This window comes from Conger conger, chromosome 18 (genome assembly GCF_963514075.1).
Source record: "Conger conger chromosome 18, fConCon1.1, whole genome shotgun sequence".
In the NCBI taxonomy this organism is placed as follows: Eukaryota; Metazoa; Chordata; class Actinopteri; order Anguilliformes; family Congridae; genus Conger; species Conger conger.
In genome coordinates this window covers 20,296,509-20,315,899 of record NC_083777.1, presented here as the reverse complement: position 1 = coordinate 20,315,899, position 19,391 = coordinate 20,296,509, and the positions used below count along the sequence as shown (strand labels likewise).

The 19,391-nt window shown below is 41.1% G+C and overlaps 1 protein-coding gene across 1 annotated transcript; it reads left to right on the top strand.

Annotated features, from left to right (window-relative positions):
• The first annotated feature begins 4,694 nt into the window (after positions 1–4,694).
• On the top strand, positions 4,695–19,192 carry LOC133118628 (uncharacterized). Its single transcript, XM_061228748.1, has 19 exons — positions 4,695–5,075; positions 5,634–5,737; positions 8,459–8,613; positions 8,919–9,087; positions 9,196–9,319; positions 9,417–9,526; positions 9,760–9,974; positions 10,485–10,593; positions 11,428–11,634; positions 13,213–13,594; positions 15,026–15,129; positions 15,408–15,562; positions 15,932–16,100; positions 16,177–16,300; positions 16,391–16,500; positions 16,950–17,164; positions 17,768–17,876; positions 18,489–18,695; positions 19,056–19,192. The coding sequence occupies exons 1-19, from the start codon at positions 4,695–4,697 to the stop codon at positions 19,141–19,143; spliced, it is 3,237 nt and encodes a 1,078-aa protein (XP_061084732.1). The 3' UTR covers positions 19,144–19,192.
• Positions 19,193–19,391: the final 199 nt, after the last annotated feature.

Here is a 19,391-nt window from a genome sequence, read left to right as displayed (position 1 = left end):
TAAAAGCTTACTTCCATGTGAACATTGTACAGCGCCATTGGGAGTACTCTCGTTTCGCTTTTCTGGGAAGAGCGTACAAATTTACCAAACTCCCATTCGGTCTGTCCCTGGCACCCCGCACCTTCGAAATGTTGGCGCGGGCTGCTATCGCCCTGTTGCGACAACAGGGCATACGTGTTGTAACGTATCTGGACGACTGGCTTGTGTTAGCCCCTTCCAGTGCCCTTCCGGCACTTATGGCTAGCGAACTCGGCACTCCCCGAAGCGGACAAGGTCCCCCTCCTTGATGCCCCAGTCTCTCTCGACGGTCTCTTCAGTCCAGCGGTGACCGAAGCAATAGCGAGGTTTAAACGACTGGATGAGGAGAGACCCACTCTGCAGAAGCACGTGCCTCTTGCTTCAGAAGCAAGACGCCAGGATCGCCGTTCATGGTCTAAGACTCGCCGCACTCCCGTGTCGTCATCCCGGCGCTCAACTGAGGAGCAGCCCGGTGGCCGTAGAGACGCTACCGCTACTGCTAGCGGCAAGGCTTGGATGAAGCCGTTCAACCCTGCTGCACCCAGGGCCCACCCACCTCAATCGAAAGCCCAGAAGCGTTCCTGAATTTCGGCGGGAGAGTGTCATAGAGGCGATCCGGTCGAGTGGACTGGACACCCCTCCTGTATCACGGACTTTGCTAGCGCCTACTCGGGAGCGAGTTTCGCCCTTACAGTCACAAAGCTGGCAAGCGGGTTGTGGAACCCTCCTCTGCCTCATATCAATGTGCTGGAGATCACAGCAGTATGGCTTGCACTACAACGTTTCAAACCCCTTCTAGAGGAAAACCTGTTACGGCACAGAGATTTTCCCATTGGCTTACTGACGCAATCAACTGGGCGTATGAGTGTATGGGCTTGCCCCCTCTGTCGGGGGTTCGCGCCCACTCTACTCGAGGCATGGCAGCTTCTCGGGCACTTTTTAAAGGGGTCAGTGTGCAGGACATTTGTACAGCGGCGGCATGGAGTTTGCCATTCGACTTTGTACGTTTCTATCTGCTGGATGCATCGACACCGTCGGTTGCATATGCAGTCCTGAGCTCAGCGTCCAATCGGACGTAGCTGCTGCTCAAACACATTGGGTCTCATTCATGAAACGTGAGCTGAACGAATTTGTGTGTAAAATGCGAGTAGAGGGAAATTTACGGGTTTTTGGCATTCATCAATATTTTAGTAGCTCCGATCTTTTCGTAGCTACTAACAAAATCTACACCTGCTACTGACCACGCGTAGTGCTTGTGTAAATTCAAGAATGCACATAAATAATGCTTGTCACTATTGGAAATTTACGTTTTTATTCATATTGCGCTGTTATGTAAACAATACGCAGATGCCTTTGAAACAGGTGATATGAACATGACAATTAAAAATATAATACATTTAGTTAAATTAGTTGGCAATTAGCAGGTTTAAGATCCAGATTAGGTTCATGATTGTGAATTATCTATGAAAATCAACTCAATAGATTACACATTCTTTGTGATGCATTTGCTTACATAAACCGGAAAAACTTTCATTCCGTTAATGTGCAACTGATCTGTGAGGCACACGCTGCTACTCAGGCCGTTGTGGAGCGCACAAACGGGGTCTTGAAGGCAAGATGGATCTGCCTGGACAATAAAGGTGGTACCCTTCTTTATGCACCCGTGAAGGTGTGCAAAATAATATTAGCCTGCTGTGTCCTGCACAATGTGGCCATTACACAGGGCCTTCCCCTGCCTGAAGTCCCCAATGCAGAGGAATGACTGCCTCTGGAACCAGCTCTTGGGCCTCGAAATGCGGCTGCTATACAGACACGCCAGGGACTTGTACAGCAATTTCAAGGTAAGTGTTGCTAAGACTGAATAAGCTGTGCACATTTTAGGCCGACAAACTTTGCAAAAAGTTAGTTTCATTTGTATTTTGTTTTATATTTATATACAACATCCTGTTTCAGTAGGCTACCTCAGTTCATTTTCAGGTCATGCTCTTTAAAATGTATACAAATAGTAAAAGAGAGTAAAAGAGAGTAGCTTGATTATCTTGTAGTAAATAAGTGTTTTCCCAGGATGAACACAGACATCACACAATACTGACAACATAACATTTTATTGTTGAGGACGCAAAAGTGCCTTGCAGATTTCCTTCAAGCTGGTGTTAATTTCTTGGAGGGACGTGTTGATTTGGTTGACTGCTGTAAGTAGACTTTCTTGACTCCTCAGGACCTCATCCGTAAGGACAGCCGGATCACCTCTTCGGCCTCGGTACCTGGGTGCAGCAGGAGCAGCAGCGGCAGCAGCAGGTGGTGGAGCCACATCATGGGAGGAGCACTCGCCAGCTAGAAATATGACACAACGTTTGTTTTTTTTCGTTTTATGTGTGGCTCTTTTTTCATTTGAAAGAAACATTAAATAAATCTTATTTGAAAAATGTTTAATTTACGTTGGCTGCAGACTGACTTATTTTTACATTACATTACGTTACATTACGTGGCATTTAGCAGACGCTCTTATCCAGAGCGACGTACAACAAAGTGCAAATCAAACACAAGAACACGTGCAAAAGTGCACCTGAGAGGACAGGACAGTTCCGAGTCCTAGTGTAAACATACAGAAATTCAGAACCCTTGAAGAGTTGTTTGGAGCTGTACAGTATAAAACAGAGCTTTAGGCTATTAAGATTCAAATAATTTGAAGACGATGCATACAAAACTGCAGTGGGCTATACGCTATCCGTATCCTTTCTTGAAATGAATGTTAAATAGCTCTACATTCCGACACTGATATCCATTACGCACCATATCGCACAATATAACATTACTGGTTTCCCGTTTCCACTTCATTCAATCCGAAGAGAAACCCCCACAAATGTTCTGTTTGTTTGGTGGGACTGTACGACCTAGGTTAAACTACACTAACCACTAAGCTATCAGTGATGCTTTTCAGAATGTATTATGATACAACAATTATCACCTTACCATCTGGGTTTGATGTTGTCTCCAGTGGAGGCATGTCGGTGTCTCCGTCAGGTATAATTCCTAACAGAGAGGTCTCCCCAATAATGCCAGCGATGCGCTCGTCAGCAGGTGATATTTGTGCCTGTGAGCCTCCTCCTCCTGTGGCTGATGCATGTTTTTTTTGTGCGCTTATGCGTTTCTTTGCCTCCAGTTTAATGTCAAACCATTTACGTTTAACCTCGGATATGGTTCTATTGTCTACAGAGGCAACATTAACAGCATCTGTCACCTCCTTCCAGGCCTTCGCTTTGCCTGTCCCTGTCACAACACCACTACTGATAGAAGAAAATGAAATATTCTTTATCCAATAAAATATATTTCACCCAAGATGATTTCGATCTCCGCTTCGGAAAAGGATTTTTATATATATATATATTTTTTTTTTCTCTCTTTCCTTGTTTGCACCATGATGACTGACAGGTCGACTGGATGCATCTACACCTCCTTATATGGCAATCATTGTCTATTCATGGCCGGGGATTTATGCTAATTGCTGATTACCGGGAGCGCGCTTTCACTTTACGATGGATTGGCATTCATGATCATACACATGTGTTTACGATCAGATCTGGGTTTCCCGCGGCGTTCATGAATCCGGAGTAGGTTTTTAGTAGCGTGGACGTTTATGTGCAAATCTGCACATAGACTTACTAACGTTTCATGAATGAGACCCATTATGTGCGACACCTCTATGCGGTGGCTAGAGGCGTGCATGTTTATATCGACCATCTCCCGGCTTGGGTATTCGGTAGCTGGTTTACATGAACCGAGCGCTGGGGATGGTTGTGGCTCCTCGGTTTATACAGTCCCCCTTTTTTTTCATGCATGAAAAAGGGCTGGCTATTGAGAGGAGCCCCTCTTGATTGGCTATCACTGCCATCGCCTGTTGTTCTGCATCAGGGGGCTGATGTTGACGACAGGGCGTGGGCTATAGGGTTCCCATAGAGCATAAAGTGAAGCTAATAAAAAAAATAGAACTTCCGGGTACAGCGGTACCCATTGTTCTATGAGCTATTAGTGAGCTTTAAGCTTCACAGGCCCTGTCCCTTTCCTTCGCTGAAAATTTGTTTCAAAGAAAGAACGACAGCCTGCGATGTCGCTTATATAGCCACCGCATGTAAATTCGGTTGCTAAAGCGCATCTTTGCCCTGATTGGCCATCAAGATGGCGTTGCGTAGATCGTTTTTCAGTCTCGAGATTAGATAAAATCCAATTCCCATAGAGCTTAAAGCTCGCTAATAACTCATAGAACAATGGGTACCGCTGTACCCAGAAGTTCTTTATAGCCATAGGCGGGCCAATTCCTGATTTTATCTACACTGTCATTCTGAAACCTCTAATGTAGCCTACTCGTTGTATAACCCTATCGTTAATGTACTGAAGACATTGTGAATGAACAGCCCAAGTTGCAGCAAAGGTCTTGGTTAACAATAAGCCATTCATAAATGAAACATGTCTCATTTGCATTTAACAAGTTACCTTTGATGATTCAAAGTCTTTAGGAATCATTCCAGTGCCTCCTTATTTCAAACTGCTTGCGCCGATATCATTAAGAAATATTAAATAAAGACTTCTGATTATAAATCTTATTAGGTTTAGGTTTCTAGGATTAACCTGATAACCTAATAGTCATCCTCGTTTTAACTGGAATAAATATAATAGAGATGACGTTTGAAAACCTCCTTGCTGAAATTGATGGGTTTGGCAAGTTTCAGTTCTTGATCGTCCTGTTACTGCTAATTCCACGGTGTATCCTCCCCGGTCATTTTCTCCTGAATAACTTCATCGCAGCTACAACCGATCACCACTGTGACATCAGCAGTCTGGATAATGGGGACGTTTTTGGAAATTTGACCCAGGATCAGAGGCTGAAGGTCAGTATCCCAGCCCAGGAAGACGGCACTCTGAGTTCCTGTAAGATGTTCACGGAGCCTCAGTTCCACCTGCTGCTCAACTCTTCCAACACTACTGAGATAACTGCAGTACCATGTCAACATGGATGGGTGTATGACAACAGCACATTTTCTTCAACTATAGCAACAGAGGTAAATCTTTCTCGTTTTCTTCTCATAATTTATTTTCTTAACAACACAGACTTGCGTGATCCTGCCTATGCATAGTGAGACTTGGTTATAAAATAGGCTACTGTTGCCCAAACTCAGCCTCCCTCGTTAATTCAGTTCGAATTTAGATTGTGTCATTATCTGCTAGTTGGTTTGTTTTAGTGGTCTGATGTCCACACTAGTTAGAAGCCTTTTGATTCACCGCAGTCTTTAATTTTATAACTTAAATATAAATTGGGTTTTTAATGTAATTACTTGCGATTAGAACAATTAACACAATTTGAACATGTGATTTTCATTGCATGCATAGTCATTTCTGACACAACGTGGCTTAAGAGGGTAAATAATCCCTCAAAAACAAAAACCAGCATAAACGGGGGGGGGGGGGGGAGGGACCGAGTTTGGCAACCACTGGGCTACGGCAAGTTGTTGAGAGAATCTTTGATCTTGGCAGCTCTGAAATCAAAGATCTGAAATGCATTGTTTCACTGAAATGCATGTGTGCAGGAGATATATTTTTGTACATGCTTTGCTTTGAAGTGGGACCTGGTCTGTGATTGGAAAGGAAGGGGCAAAGCCACTGCCTCGGCCTTCTTCTGTGGGATGATGTTTGGAGCTGCAACATTTGGAATACTCAGCGACAAGTAACACTTTTTTTGCAAATTGTGACACGGATGCAAGAAATGTAGCCTACACATTACACTGAACTGTATTCTGACACACAATTTTCAGATATAATTCTCAGTTGAATGAATACTCCCTTTAGCAATTTACTGAGCTAGGATTATAACTCTACCCAGCAAAAAATGTTAAGTGCTAGCTAGTGAACATTAGATGAAAATGGTATTGGAAAAAGGTCTGTGGACTTTACATTTAAAACACATTAACAAATACATTAACTGACTTTGTCATTCCAATATTTATGACCGCTTTTATGTTTGGGGTCAAATTACCCCCAACAGTTTAAATAAACACAAAATTATTGGAAAAAGTATAACTTTGTCGCCTTCTTATAAAAGAATAAAGGGCACACGCTAGATTTAGTGTTTACGCTTGGTCTGGAACTAAGTAGCCTTGAGAAGAAAGACATTTGTGTCTCGGAGCATCTCAGCATTTTATTTGATGTCCAACTTCCAGTTATATGTACAAATGATAAATGTGTTTTTCGTTCTCGATTCATCAACATACAAACAGCTGAAATGTTTTCTTCAGCATTTGAAAACCGTATAGCTAATTGTACCCCGCTATTAGACACAGAGGAATTAGTAAAACATTTTAATAGTGTATGCTTGGGCATACTAGATGATATCTGTCCTTTTAACATTAGGTCAAAGTCAATCGTAAAGAGACTCCCTTGGCTTTACGATAATGATTTACAAAATTTAAAGAAAGAACGATGGCAAGCAGAACGAAAATGGAAGACATCTAATTTACATGTTGACTATCTTCATATGAAAGATTTGTTTACAAAATTCAACCAGGCAGTTAAAAATGCAAGGGAGAAGTATTTTTCGAACTTGATATCTGTCAATAGCCGTAAGCCAAGATGTTTGTTTCAAACTATCGACTACATTTTAAATCCCTCTCCGAATGTTAGAATCACTCCCTCTGCTCACATTATGAATGTTTCTTGCCATACTTCTGCTACATTTAGCTCATTTGAATCCATTGCAATGGTAGACCTTAATGATATTATTTCTGATATGAAGCCTTCCTCCAGTCCTATGGATGTCATCCCGGCTAAACTCCTGAAGGATGTTCTAGGAACTATAGGTCCAGACATTGTTTGATTATAAATAGCTCATTGGCCTGAGGGTGTGTACCCTCTCATTTTAAAAGCATCTTAGTGCAGCGTTCAATACGGTTGACCACTCAATCCTCATCGATAGACTTAAAAACTGGGTTGGCATTTCTGGGATTGCACTGGAATGGTTCTCCTCTTATCTGTCGAATAGAACCTTTTCTGTCTCTATAGGTACCTCAGTTTCCTCGTCTGCTATTTTAACTTGCGGTGTTCCTCAAGGATCTATCCTCGGACCCATTTTATTTTCTATTCATATGTTACCTCTGGGCAGAGTTATTCAAGATCACCACATATCATTTCATTGTTATGCAGACGATACACAATTATATCTTTCAGTTAAAAGCAATGAGGTTAACACACTGTCAACCTTACTAGGCTGCCTAACTGATGTTCAACGCTGGATGGCTCAAAACTTCCTACAACTTAATCCCGATAAGACTGAAGTTTTCATTTTTGGAAAACCAGAGATCGCTCAACAAATTCGTTTAAACCCTGGCCCTTTTGCACATAATGTGAAAAGTACTGCTCGAAATCTGGGAGTAATTTTGGACTCAGACAGACACTCCACATTACAAAAGTAATCCAGGCTTGTTTTTACCATTTAAGAAATATCTCAAAAATCAGATGCATGTTATAATTACAGGGTACAGAAAAAAATCATTCATGCTTTTGTTTCTTCACGTCTGGACCATTGTAACTCCATATATACATGTCTAAGTCATAAATCCATGTCCCGTCTCCAGGTGGTGCAGAATGCAGCAGCCAGACTTTTGACAAGGACAAATAGAAGGGCCCATATTACCCCAGTTCTAGCGACGTTACACTGGCTTCCTATTGAATTTAGAGTCAATTTAAAAATTTTACTTATTACTTTTAAAGCACTGGCTGGCATTGCTCCGGAATATATCAGTGACCTTTTAACATCATATCAAACTTCTCGCACACTCAGATCATCTTCCTTGGCATTATTGGCTGTTCCAAAGTCCAGGCTGAAAACGAAGGGTGATCGTGCTTTTTCGGTCGTAGCGCCCAAACTTTGGAACAGCCTTCCTTTGGATATCAGAACAGCTTCCTCCGTGTCCACTTTTAAGTCCCAGCTCAAGACTCACTTTTATAAAATGGCTTTTAATATTTAATGTTTGATGTTTTGTGTATTTTTATCTCTTTTATATTTTATTGTTGCTGTCTTGTCTATTTCTTGTTTTCTTTTTGTGTGCTGTTTGTGAAGCACCTTGTGCTCTTATGCTTGAAAGGTGCTGATATGAATAAAATTTACTTACTTACTTACTACTATTTATTGTCTCCCAAATGACTAGCCTTTTATCCATAAATATGAAAAATCTGTGAGAAACATCACATTTTACAGCCTGAGGTACAAGAAGTAAAAGATTAGTGCCTTAAATTCAGGAAGCTACGATGTCAGCAAAAACCGAATACGCTGTTATTTTGGATTTAAGTCTTCAAGTGATTACTGGCTGTCCTCGAAAGTGGTAAGAACATATTTTGCATCCTACCATTTTTTGTGTTGAAGAATGATTTTCTCTCTAATTCCTTCCTGTAGATTTGGACGCAAGAATATGCTTCTGGTGTCTTATCTGTCCACAGTCGTGTTTGCAGTGGCCAGCGCTTTCTCCAGCTCCTATATAATGTTCCTTGTGATGAGATTACTCACTGGGTTATCGATCGCAGGAATAAGTATCATTTCAATCGTTCTATGTAAGTTTCCCATCCCTTCCAATTATTTTCCTAGTAGTATAGCATCCTGTGTATACTACTATTTCTCAAAGCACAATTAATGAGTTTGCTGGATAACTTCACTGAGTAAATCTTGGAACCTCCACAAATCTGAAGCAAAAGAGCTGGCGGAAGTTCTGAAGTAAAATGAGCTGTCCTAGGGTTTTTACTCTGCAGTAATCCAGCTAACTCAGTAATCCTGCCTCAAAGTGAAATACCCCCAGAGATGTGTTGACTGTCAAAACAAAAACAAAGCCTCTTTTTGTTTTCTAAAATGCTGGTTTCAGGTGTGGAGTGGGTTGACATTGAGCACAGAACATTCATTGGCGTGATTGTCAGCATGGACTGGACGTTTTCCACCATGATGCTCTCGGGCGTCGCCTATTTAGTGAGAGATTGGAGGTGGCTGATCATCACTATCACTTCTCCCCTGCTTTTCGCTATGATGACCTGGTGGTACGAAACAGAGTTTATGTTACACAGACTAATACATGGACATCCTGAAGAAATGCATTTCACACAGTCCTGTTCCACTTCCTTGTCTGACTTTTATGTATATTTCAGGTGGGTCCCAGAGTCTGCACGCTGGCTGATAGCCAATGGGAAGGTGGAAGTGGCTCAAATGTACTTGGAGAAATGTGCCAAGATTAATAACAGAAGGGCTTTTATGACTGACATTAAGCCAGAAGTGAGATGCTCTTTGAAAGGTCTTTGTGTAGTGTTGATTCTGCACTACCAAATTTAAGTCAGACATTTTTTTTTATCCTCACCCTTCATCTTCTCAGACCCTCATCAATGTTGATGTGGTGGAGAGGGGCAATGCAAGCTACTCCTATCTGGATTTGGTGAAAACTCCCAAAATTAGGAAACTGGCTGTGCTCACTGGTACAGTATGGTATGAGGCTCCTTGGTCATGAAATCAGTTGGATTCGTTTATAGTAAAAAAGGCAGTGCAGATGCATTTTAAGGCCCTTAAGGTCGTTCTCCACAATGTCAAGTGGATAGGCTAGTTTATCGAATGTATATGATGGCACTATGGTATATCTATCAGTGGAGTGGATTTCTACCAGCGAGCTAGTTTTCAAAACAACTAGTCTATTCTCTGTAATTCTCTGTAATTCTCTACAGGTTTGGAATTGCCTTGACATATTACGGAATCAGCCTAAACATCACAGGATTTGGTCTAAACATCTACCTTACCCAGTTCATTTATGGAGCAATCGAATTTCCTGCCAAAGTTCTTGTCTATTACAGTCTGGATTTAATAGGCAGACGAGGCAGCCAAGTAGGAACACTGGTTATGACTGGAGCCTGCATTGCAACAAACCTCTTTATTCCCAAAGGTATGGGCATACCTCTGTCTACATTACCATACGTAATAACCCTGCATTTGAGTTCAAAAAGTTAATGATTTAGAAAAACACAATGAAAAGTTAATTTGAAATGAAAATGTAATGGGACATACCAAATGGTTGTTTATACCCTCTGAAGCTAAATACAGTATAAATAAGTATGATGTCCACCTAGCCTCTATTCCACCACACTGTATATCAGGGATCATCAAATCTGGCCCTCAAATGCAATTGGCCAGACTGTCTTCACACCTGACTCCCAGGTAAAGGGAGGGTGGAAAACCAGCAGTTCTCAGCCCTCAGTGACCGTGATTTGACGATCCCTGCCCCACATACTGTCCAGATTATTGCCAGAGATGTTGTCTCTGTCCTTCTTATGTACTGCGGCTCTTTTTTTAAAAGCATTCATTTATTTCTTTATTGTATTGAAGGTTGTGACATGCTGTCTTTTTTGGGGGGAAATTAAAAGTGAAATTGGTGTTTAACTATATTTGTGCGTAGATATGTGGATGTTTCGCACCATTGTTGCTGTACTTGGAAAGGGCTTTTCAGAAGCCTCCTTTACTACGGTATACCTTCATACTGCTGAACTTTTTCCCACTGTCTTAAGGTGAGTGGGGTTTTTTAAACATAATTTACTATAACCAGGCACCACAGAAAATCCCTTGTAAGCACAAAGCTGAGTTCATTACGCTGTGCAATAAAAATGCTTCTTTTTTTTTCATAGCATATTATGAATAAAAAACCAAGTAAGAAAAACCCTTAAACCTATTTTATTTCAAATTAGCTCTTTTTCCTGAAATTAAAAAAAGGCTTTATACAGCCAGCTTAATTTGGCATTCGACATTTGCATACCATTCTATAACATGGCATTTGCAATTAATGGTGTCCATTTAGGGACAGCTAATTGTGAGTGAACTTGAAGTGAATATCAGAGTATACACTCAGTGAACACTTCATGAGGTACACCAGCTTGCTAATGCAAATATTTCATCAGCCAATGCATAAAAGCATGCAGACATGGTCAAGAGGTTCAGCTGTTTTTCAGAACAAATGGTAGAATTGGAAAGAAATGTGACTCAAACAGTGGAATGATTGTTGTTGCCAGACAGGGTGGATTGAATATCTCAGAAACTGCTCATCTCCTGGGATTTTCACACACAACAGTCTCTAGAGTTTGCAGAGAATGGTGTGAAAAACCAAAAAACAACCAGTGAGCAGAAGTTCTGCGGGCAAAAACATGTTGATATTGAGAGAGGGCAGAGGAGAAGGGCCAGACTGGTTTAATTCTTCTATTATTCAATCATTTTAAAATTTTATAATGTTACTTAACTTTGCTGGATAAACATCGTTCCCCTGTACACCGTATTAATTCAACACTATTATTGTCAGCAATCCTGAAGGCCGATCTTTGGTCTTATCGTTGGCGGCTGTGCTTTCGCAGACAGAACGCACTCGGCTGCAGTTCGGGCGTGGCTCGTCTCGGGGTGTGCATCACGCCCCTGATTATCCTGCTGGAGGACGTGTGGACCCCTCTGCCGAAGGTCGTGTTCTGCGCGGTGTCCCTTTTCTCTGCCACGGTGGCGTGGACTCTCCCAGAGACACTTAACGTCCGTCTGCCTGAGACGATCGAGGACGTGGAAGAAACCAGGTACGCTCATGTGCTTATTCCCTTTGGCTTCAGTGTTGACAGGGAAGTTACAGTATACGGACATTTTTCATTGGTGTTGACTCAAGCATAAGAGGAATTTCTACAATCTGGCTCAAACCATCCAATTTCAGCAACGACTTCAAAGGGACTGAATCCAAGCTGTAAATCAGGAGAAGTCTTATTATTGTGATGCCCCACGACAAAGCTGGTATACACTTGCCGAGCACTTTATTAGGAATATTTTTACTTTATTACACCTACTTATTGATGCAATTACCGAATCAGCCAATTGTGTGACAGCAGCGCAATGCATACAATCATGTAGATACGGGTCAGGAGCTTCGGTTAATGTTCACATCAACCATCAGAATGGGGGAAAAATGTGATTAAAGTGACTTTGACCATGGAATGATTGTTGGTGGCTGACAGGGTGGTTTGAGTATCTCAGAAACTGCTGAGCTCCTGGGATTTTCATACACACTAGTCTCTAGAGTTTGCAAAGAGTGGTGCAACACATAACGCATCATAACTCTAAGTGGATAGGCTACAGCAGTGGGAGTCTAAAAATTAAGTCCAATAAATACCAATAAATGCTTGGTGAGTGTATTTTTTAAATTTTATTTTATTTTTTATACAGTCATGTGCATTCTTTCATAATAAGTGTATAAAACCTGTATTTGCTAAGATGGGGTTGTACATTTGTTACAGAAAAAGACATTTGCATGCTTACCCAGAGGACTGAATTTACCCTCAATGAAACCTTAAGACCTCATCTCAGTGGCCTTGGACCTGCATTTACATAACACATCGGCGAGAATGTTATACATGGGAACTAGAAGATGGGAAGAATTTGATAAGAACATTTTACAATGTGCGTGTGTGCGTGTTCAACTTTGTGTATGTAATACAAGGTTTGTGATCTTGCAGGAGTAGAGGTGAGCAATGTACAATATAACACTGTAACACGTAATTGCCTGTGAAGTACAGACTTTGTCTGTGTTTCGTTGAAGTTGATAAATAATTGATCAAAAAGAATAAACTTCAGAGTAAAATGTCTAGTGTTAAGTAATCTCTCGAGTTAAATGAACAATAATGGATTATACAGTGTTGCAATACCTTATAGTTCATCAGCAGTACATTTTTGAGGATAGCTGGCCACACTACTGAAGCAACCTTTAAAACATCACCCAGAGAGGCGTGAATTTGCACTTTTCAGCTCAGCAAAACTGTCCAGCATGTGCTTAGACAAACAAATACATTACCACAGAAGGAGACGGTGGTTAAAAATAAGCCACTTATGTCTTATCCAAAGGAAAGCATATGAATTCAAAATGTTTTCTAGTCCATTCTAACCTACCTTTAAGAGTGAGAACATCGGAGTTGCCTATTTGTTTTTAAGAAAAGCCCACGGACAATAAGAAAGGTGACGACTCAACGCACTCATCGTCTACAGTTATCCGTTTTTATCCAACTCTTGGCCATGAAGTGGCTGAACTGAACAGAAAACTGAACCGGTTTGGATGACTAGTCTATAATTGTTTGGAGGACCTGTTTCTCCTGTCAATAACCGTTGATTAAAATGAAGTTTGAACATGTCCTGGCAGAAATCGACGGCTTTGGGAGGTTTCAGATAATACTCTTGGCCAATATCTTCGTGGCACGTTTTGCACTGCCTTGTCACTTCTTAGTCAACAACTTTGTCGCAGCCACAACTGATCACCGCTGTAACATCGGCGGTCTGGATGATGGGGAAGTATTTAGGAATCTGACCCAGGATCATCGGCTGAAGGTCAGTATCCCAGTTCAGGAAGACGGCACTCTGAGTTCCTGTAAGATGTTCATGGAGCCTCAGTTCCACCTGCTGCTCAACTCTTCCAATGCTACTGAGATACCTGCAGTACCATGTCAACATGGATGGGTGTACGACAACAGCACATTTTCTTCAACTATAGCATCGGAGGTAAACCTCTTTCATGGAACTTTTTTGCCACCTAGTAGTCTATCAGCTGTAGATCTGAAATATTACTAGATTTGTCAAAAGGTAAAAATATCACTTTTTTAAACATTTCTTAGTTTTTCTGGAAAAATGATAAGCTTGCTAACATAAATCATCAGCAACAGTAGACTGTTCACATGAAATAGTAATAGGCTCTACCTGACTGCTTTATATCGCGATCATTTTGGATACTTTAATCACATTGCTTTCTCTCTCTCTCACAAACACACATACACACACTCTTGCTCTCCCATACACAAACACACTCTCTCACAGACACACACACATTCTGTATTTCTTTCACTTACACACACACACACACACAAACACACTTTCTCTCTCATAGAATCTCTCACCCACACACACATACACTCTCTCTCTCACAGAATCTCTTTCTCCAACACAGACACACACACACTCACACACGCTCTCTCTCACACACACACACTTTCTCTCTCATAGACTCTCACACACACACATTCTCTCTCTCACAGACTCTTTCTTTCTCCCACACACACAGACACACACACACTCTCTCTCACACACACACATGCTCTCTCACACAGACCCTTTTAATTGCTGTTATTCTCGTTTTGTTCTGTGCTATGCACGGGGAAATATTACAGAATGAAAAATTAGAAGATTTGAACACTACAGGGGTAAATGTATTTTCTCCACATTCTACAACATTGCACTTTATTAAGAATATTCCTTAATAAAATTATGGACAGTGGTTGCACACAGTATAATTAAGTATATGGGACATAAGCTGAATACTTTTACAAGTAATTGATGAGTTGAACACACATACTAAATAATATTGTGGACAGTGGTTGTCCCATATTACACACCTTCCCAGTGTTTTATTTTAGGTCCTGATATCCATAAGATGATGATGGCATGGTTTTAAGTACCAAAAACAAAAATCTATCCAATTTTACCTGTCCATTCTAGCTTTACTAAGAACAGTCTGTTTTAGTGACTGTGTCTTTAAGGTTCATTAATATAGATTAAACTTTTTTCTGTTTGGCTGGCTAGCTCCAACAAACTGAATGCCGTCTGTGCCCAGCGCTTGGATTTGTTCCAGCTACAAAATGGGCCGTGCTGAAGCCAGTCATATGCAAATGAGCGTATACTTGTAATGTCATAGTTACACACGTTAAAGCAGCTTGTATAAATGTCCAATACATATTAAAATGGCCTCACTATACATTATGTCTCAATCTTTTGTGATTGAAGCTTTCCTGTGGAGAACCACTGGCCTACGCCACTTGTGCACTGTAGGCTAAATGATTGTTAATGTTTCTAAAACAGCCGCTTATTTTAGCTATCTGTAGCTGAGGTATGATTTATATATTGAATCTCTCTCTCCTTCTCTCTCTCTCCTGAGTAAAGTGGGATCTGGTCTGTGAACAGAAAGGCCTGAATAAAGCTACTGCCACCATTTTCTTTGTTGGAGTGATGTTTGGCGCTTTGGTATTTGGCAGCCTCAGTGACAGGTAACCTTTCAGTAGGCAAAGTAAGTTCTACTTTGTAGTCTTTTGTCCACTTTATTTGCGGTCCTAACCACAATTTTTGTTGTTAATGTTTTGAATCAATAGTTTTACTCGTTTCCTTTTTGTTTCATTTTTCACTTTGTTCCATTCTCAGTCAGCACTTTCCGAACTGGATGCTACATTCCAGACTAGGCACATAAAGTATGTGTGCAGTACAACAATCAGGCAGTTAACAATCCTTATCCGTATCTTTAAAATGGTCTCTCCGTTGGTGTTTGCAGATTTGGGAGGAAGACGATGCTGATGGTGTCCTATGTGTTAGGGCTGGCCTTTGGATTGGCCAGTGCGTTTTCAACCTCCTTCCTGATGTTCGCAGTGATGAGGTTTTTCACTGGATTCGGGATCACTGGAATCAGCATTATTTCCACCGTCCTCAGTCAGTGACACGCTTCTTTTCACATCTACATCTGTCTCCTTCGTTTTAGTGCCGTTTCAAGAGAAACACTGTTAGAGTGTAAACCTTTTCTGTCTGCCACTGTCTTCAGTCCACAAACTTCCCAGGGAAAGGCTGAGGAAAAGTATACATGATTACACTTTAAAACTTTTCAAATATTAGACGGTGGGTAAAATTGGAAAAGTTTAAAATCATGATTATAAACATTAATAAAAAAAGATACATTAACATAACCTGGTTGGTGTCCCTTCTACAGGACTGGGGCTATCACCTGCTTTGAGTAATAGAGGAAACACTACAGATCACAGACATATTACTGTTAATAAAACTGTGTATATTGTGCTTGAACAGGTTTGGAGTGGGCGGACATTGAACACAGGAAGTTGGTCGGAGTTGTTGACAGTTTGGCCTGGACCTTTGGCAGCCTAATGCTCGCTTTGATCGCGTATCTTGTGAATGACTGGAGGTGGCTGATAGTTACCGTTACCTTCCCACTAGTCATCGGCATATTGTCTTGGAGGTAACTTTTAACGCCATTATTTTACAGTGCCGTTAATGCAAATTGATGATGAATTTTGCCATGAAATTCCCTGTAGGTGGGTCCCGGAGTCTGCTCGGTGGTTGATTGCAAATGGGAGGGCAGACAGGGCACACTATTACCTGAAGAAGTGTGCCAAAGTTAACAGGAGAGAGGGCTTTTCAGAAAAATTCACGCCAGAGGTTAGTCCTGTGTCCAGAAGTTGTTTCATTACAAAAGCATGCCAAACATTTTCAAAAGGGAAGTTCACGCACAGCTGTTGGTCTCCACAGACTCTGTCGAATATAGTCTTGCTGGAAAAAGGACGGAAGACGTACACGTATTTGGATCTTGTGAGGACCCCAAAGATGAGGAGACTAGCCATGAAGACTGGTCTCCTTTGGTACTAACCTTTCACTATTCTTAAATGAGTGTTGCATTATGCAAGGGGATATGCTGCAATATATTGTAAATATTGGACCTTTGTCGGAAAAGATATATGCATATCATATTTGTCAAATATATTTCACTTAAATATTTCAGTAAAAATGTATTGCAACATGCAAAGGAAAAATGTGGCTTTGCTCATCTGTTGTGAAGTGTTGCAAAATATGATCCAAGAAGAGTGATCCTTTTCTGTTGCAGTTAACTGTTGTGACATGTCAGATGTTCCTGGATAATACTCATATAATGTACATTACATGTATATTATACTTTTATCCAGAGCAACTTAAACTATATTACAAATGGAGGTGCATTCACCTGATTAAAATGAGCAATTGTCCTAGACTCAGATAATAACATTTGCAGAACATTGAGTAAATGTACCAAAAACCTTTTTTTTCCCGTTAGGTTTGGAATTGCCTTCACATTCTACAGCATCAGCTTCAACATCACAGGATTTGGGATGAACATCTATTTAACCCAGTTTGCATATGCTACCATAGAGATTCCAGCAAAACTGACCCTCTATTGCGTGCTGGATAAAATCGGCAGAAGAACTGTGGAGGTGGGGGCTCTGCTTGGTGCAGGCCTCTGTTTGGCTATAAACATATTTGTCCCTAAAGGTAACCACCGAACTCTCTATGTTAGCAACCCCCAACCCTAGTCCTGGATACAGGTGGAGAGTCCAGGGGTCCAAAAGTACAAGTCCTGCCACATGTTTCTTCTACATTTTCTAACCAATCAAAAGCTTCTGCAAAACATAATGATTGGTTGAAATGAGTGAATAACTGAAAGCAAACTGCATGTTGCTCTCCCCATTTCTGGTTCACGTCTGCGTTAGACCACAGCATCATGTGTTCCTTAGGAACACAATATCAACATTTGGCTGGGCTTATGAATAAGTGTTGCTAAAATGTGAGATGATAAAAATGCATTTAATGAATAGTTATGAACAGAATTTGACCGGAGATCCAGAAATGTGTATCGACCTCCAGGAACAGCATTCTCTCTCTGATAGTTGGTTAACAAAAGCAGTTTACTGGGTCTGCATTAGATGCTGATTTTAAAGTGGAAACAAAAAGCGACATACCCTGTAGCCCTCCAAGACCAGTCTCCATGTTCTATATTGTCAATTTGACCGGTACAATAGAGTCGTCATTTCTTTGTGTTTTGATTGTGTGAAGCAAATTGAGAACAATCCCTGTTGTGTCTGGTACCTTACTCAGATGTGCCACTGTGTCGTTCCATCATTGCGATCATTGGAAAAGGCTGTTCATCAGCCTCGTTCACTACAGCTTTCCTGTACACACCCGAGCTCTACCCTACTGTCGTCAGGTGAGATCTCTGTATTAACACAATGTGCATCGGTTTGGCAGGGTGGCCTTTTTAATGACTGGAGATGCCACATCCTGCCAGTCACTGACTCAAATATACCAACCAGACCTGGGTCAGATAGGTCATTAACACTGGATTCAAATACTTTTCTATACTTTTCTGATGTATTAGAACCGATGAAATACACTCAACACGTGCAAACCCCACATTCTGGTCCTCTTGGTTGGTTCAACTGCAGCAGGCATGATCAATCAAGCACAGACAAGTATTTGATTCCAAAACAAAACTATTACATTTGACCCAGGTCTGATCAGGTTGGAAGGGAGGCCTAGTGAACTGAGATGCCATATTCTGCCAGTCACTAACTGGAATGAACCCACCAGTACAGTATTATATTCTCCAAGGAAAGAAATATGATTTGGTCACTGTGTCACTGACAGAATGCAATTATTCAGCCCTGTTCTTGAGTTTCATTGTTACACCATTAATGCAGAATATTCAGTGGTTATTAAACTTTAACACTGAATAATTTCAGCGAGCTCGGCTTGCGAGTATCTGATTTAGCGCAGTTTGAGGTTGATGGAGTATGAGGCCTGTGTTCTTTCTTTACAGACAAAATGGCTTGGGTTACAATTCCTTCATGGCCCGGCTGGGCGTGTCCATTGCTCCACTGTCAGTCTTAATGGATGCTGTGTGGCAACCCCTCCCCCAAATTATTATGGCCATCATAGCCATTTCCTCTGGACTGTTGGCAAGCTTACTTCCAGAAACTATGAACAGGCATCTACCAGAGACAATAGAAGATGTGGAACAAAAGAGGTGACCTAAGAACACATTACATGGCATTTATCAGACGCTTTAAGAGTGCATCAACTTACCAACTAGCATACCAAGGTTGGCACCTAGAACACCCAGAGTACTACAATACAGTTAATGCCCTGTATCGTAATATAAACAGATATTATCTTACCCGTTTGCTGAAAAGTGAACTTAAAACCTCGAGATGGCAGGTTCAAATCCAGAGTGGGATACCTGCTTGCGTATGATATCTAAAGCAAGGTACATACCTACCTTCAGTTGCCATGGCAGCAAAAGTCAATATTAAACAAATCAAGTCAAAGGTCATTGAGGAAGTTTACTGGTTTTCCATTGGCTAATTATGCACATCTTTTCTTCTAGGAACGGGCTCGTTAGCCAGCTGAACCAGGAAAAACCCGACATTCCCATGGAACCGCTAATGAATGATGAGATTGAGAAAAGAACATAGTATATTTTTCAGCTCGAAAGAATCCTTGCCATGCAAAAATACAGTACTGTGGATTTGTGTACTGTGTTGCATTGCTAGTTCAGGTAATCAAATTGCAGATGTGACAACATTAATAATATATTCACGGTGTGATTGCTCAAAGCTTTACACAAATTAGTTACAGCGCTTGATTTTTTTCTTTTAATTACTTAGTCATAACATATAAATATCGTTTTCAATAATCCAAAAAGCAAATGTTGCGTGTGAGG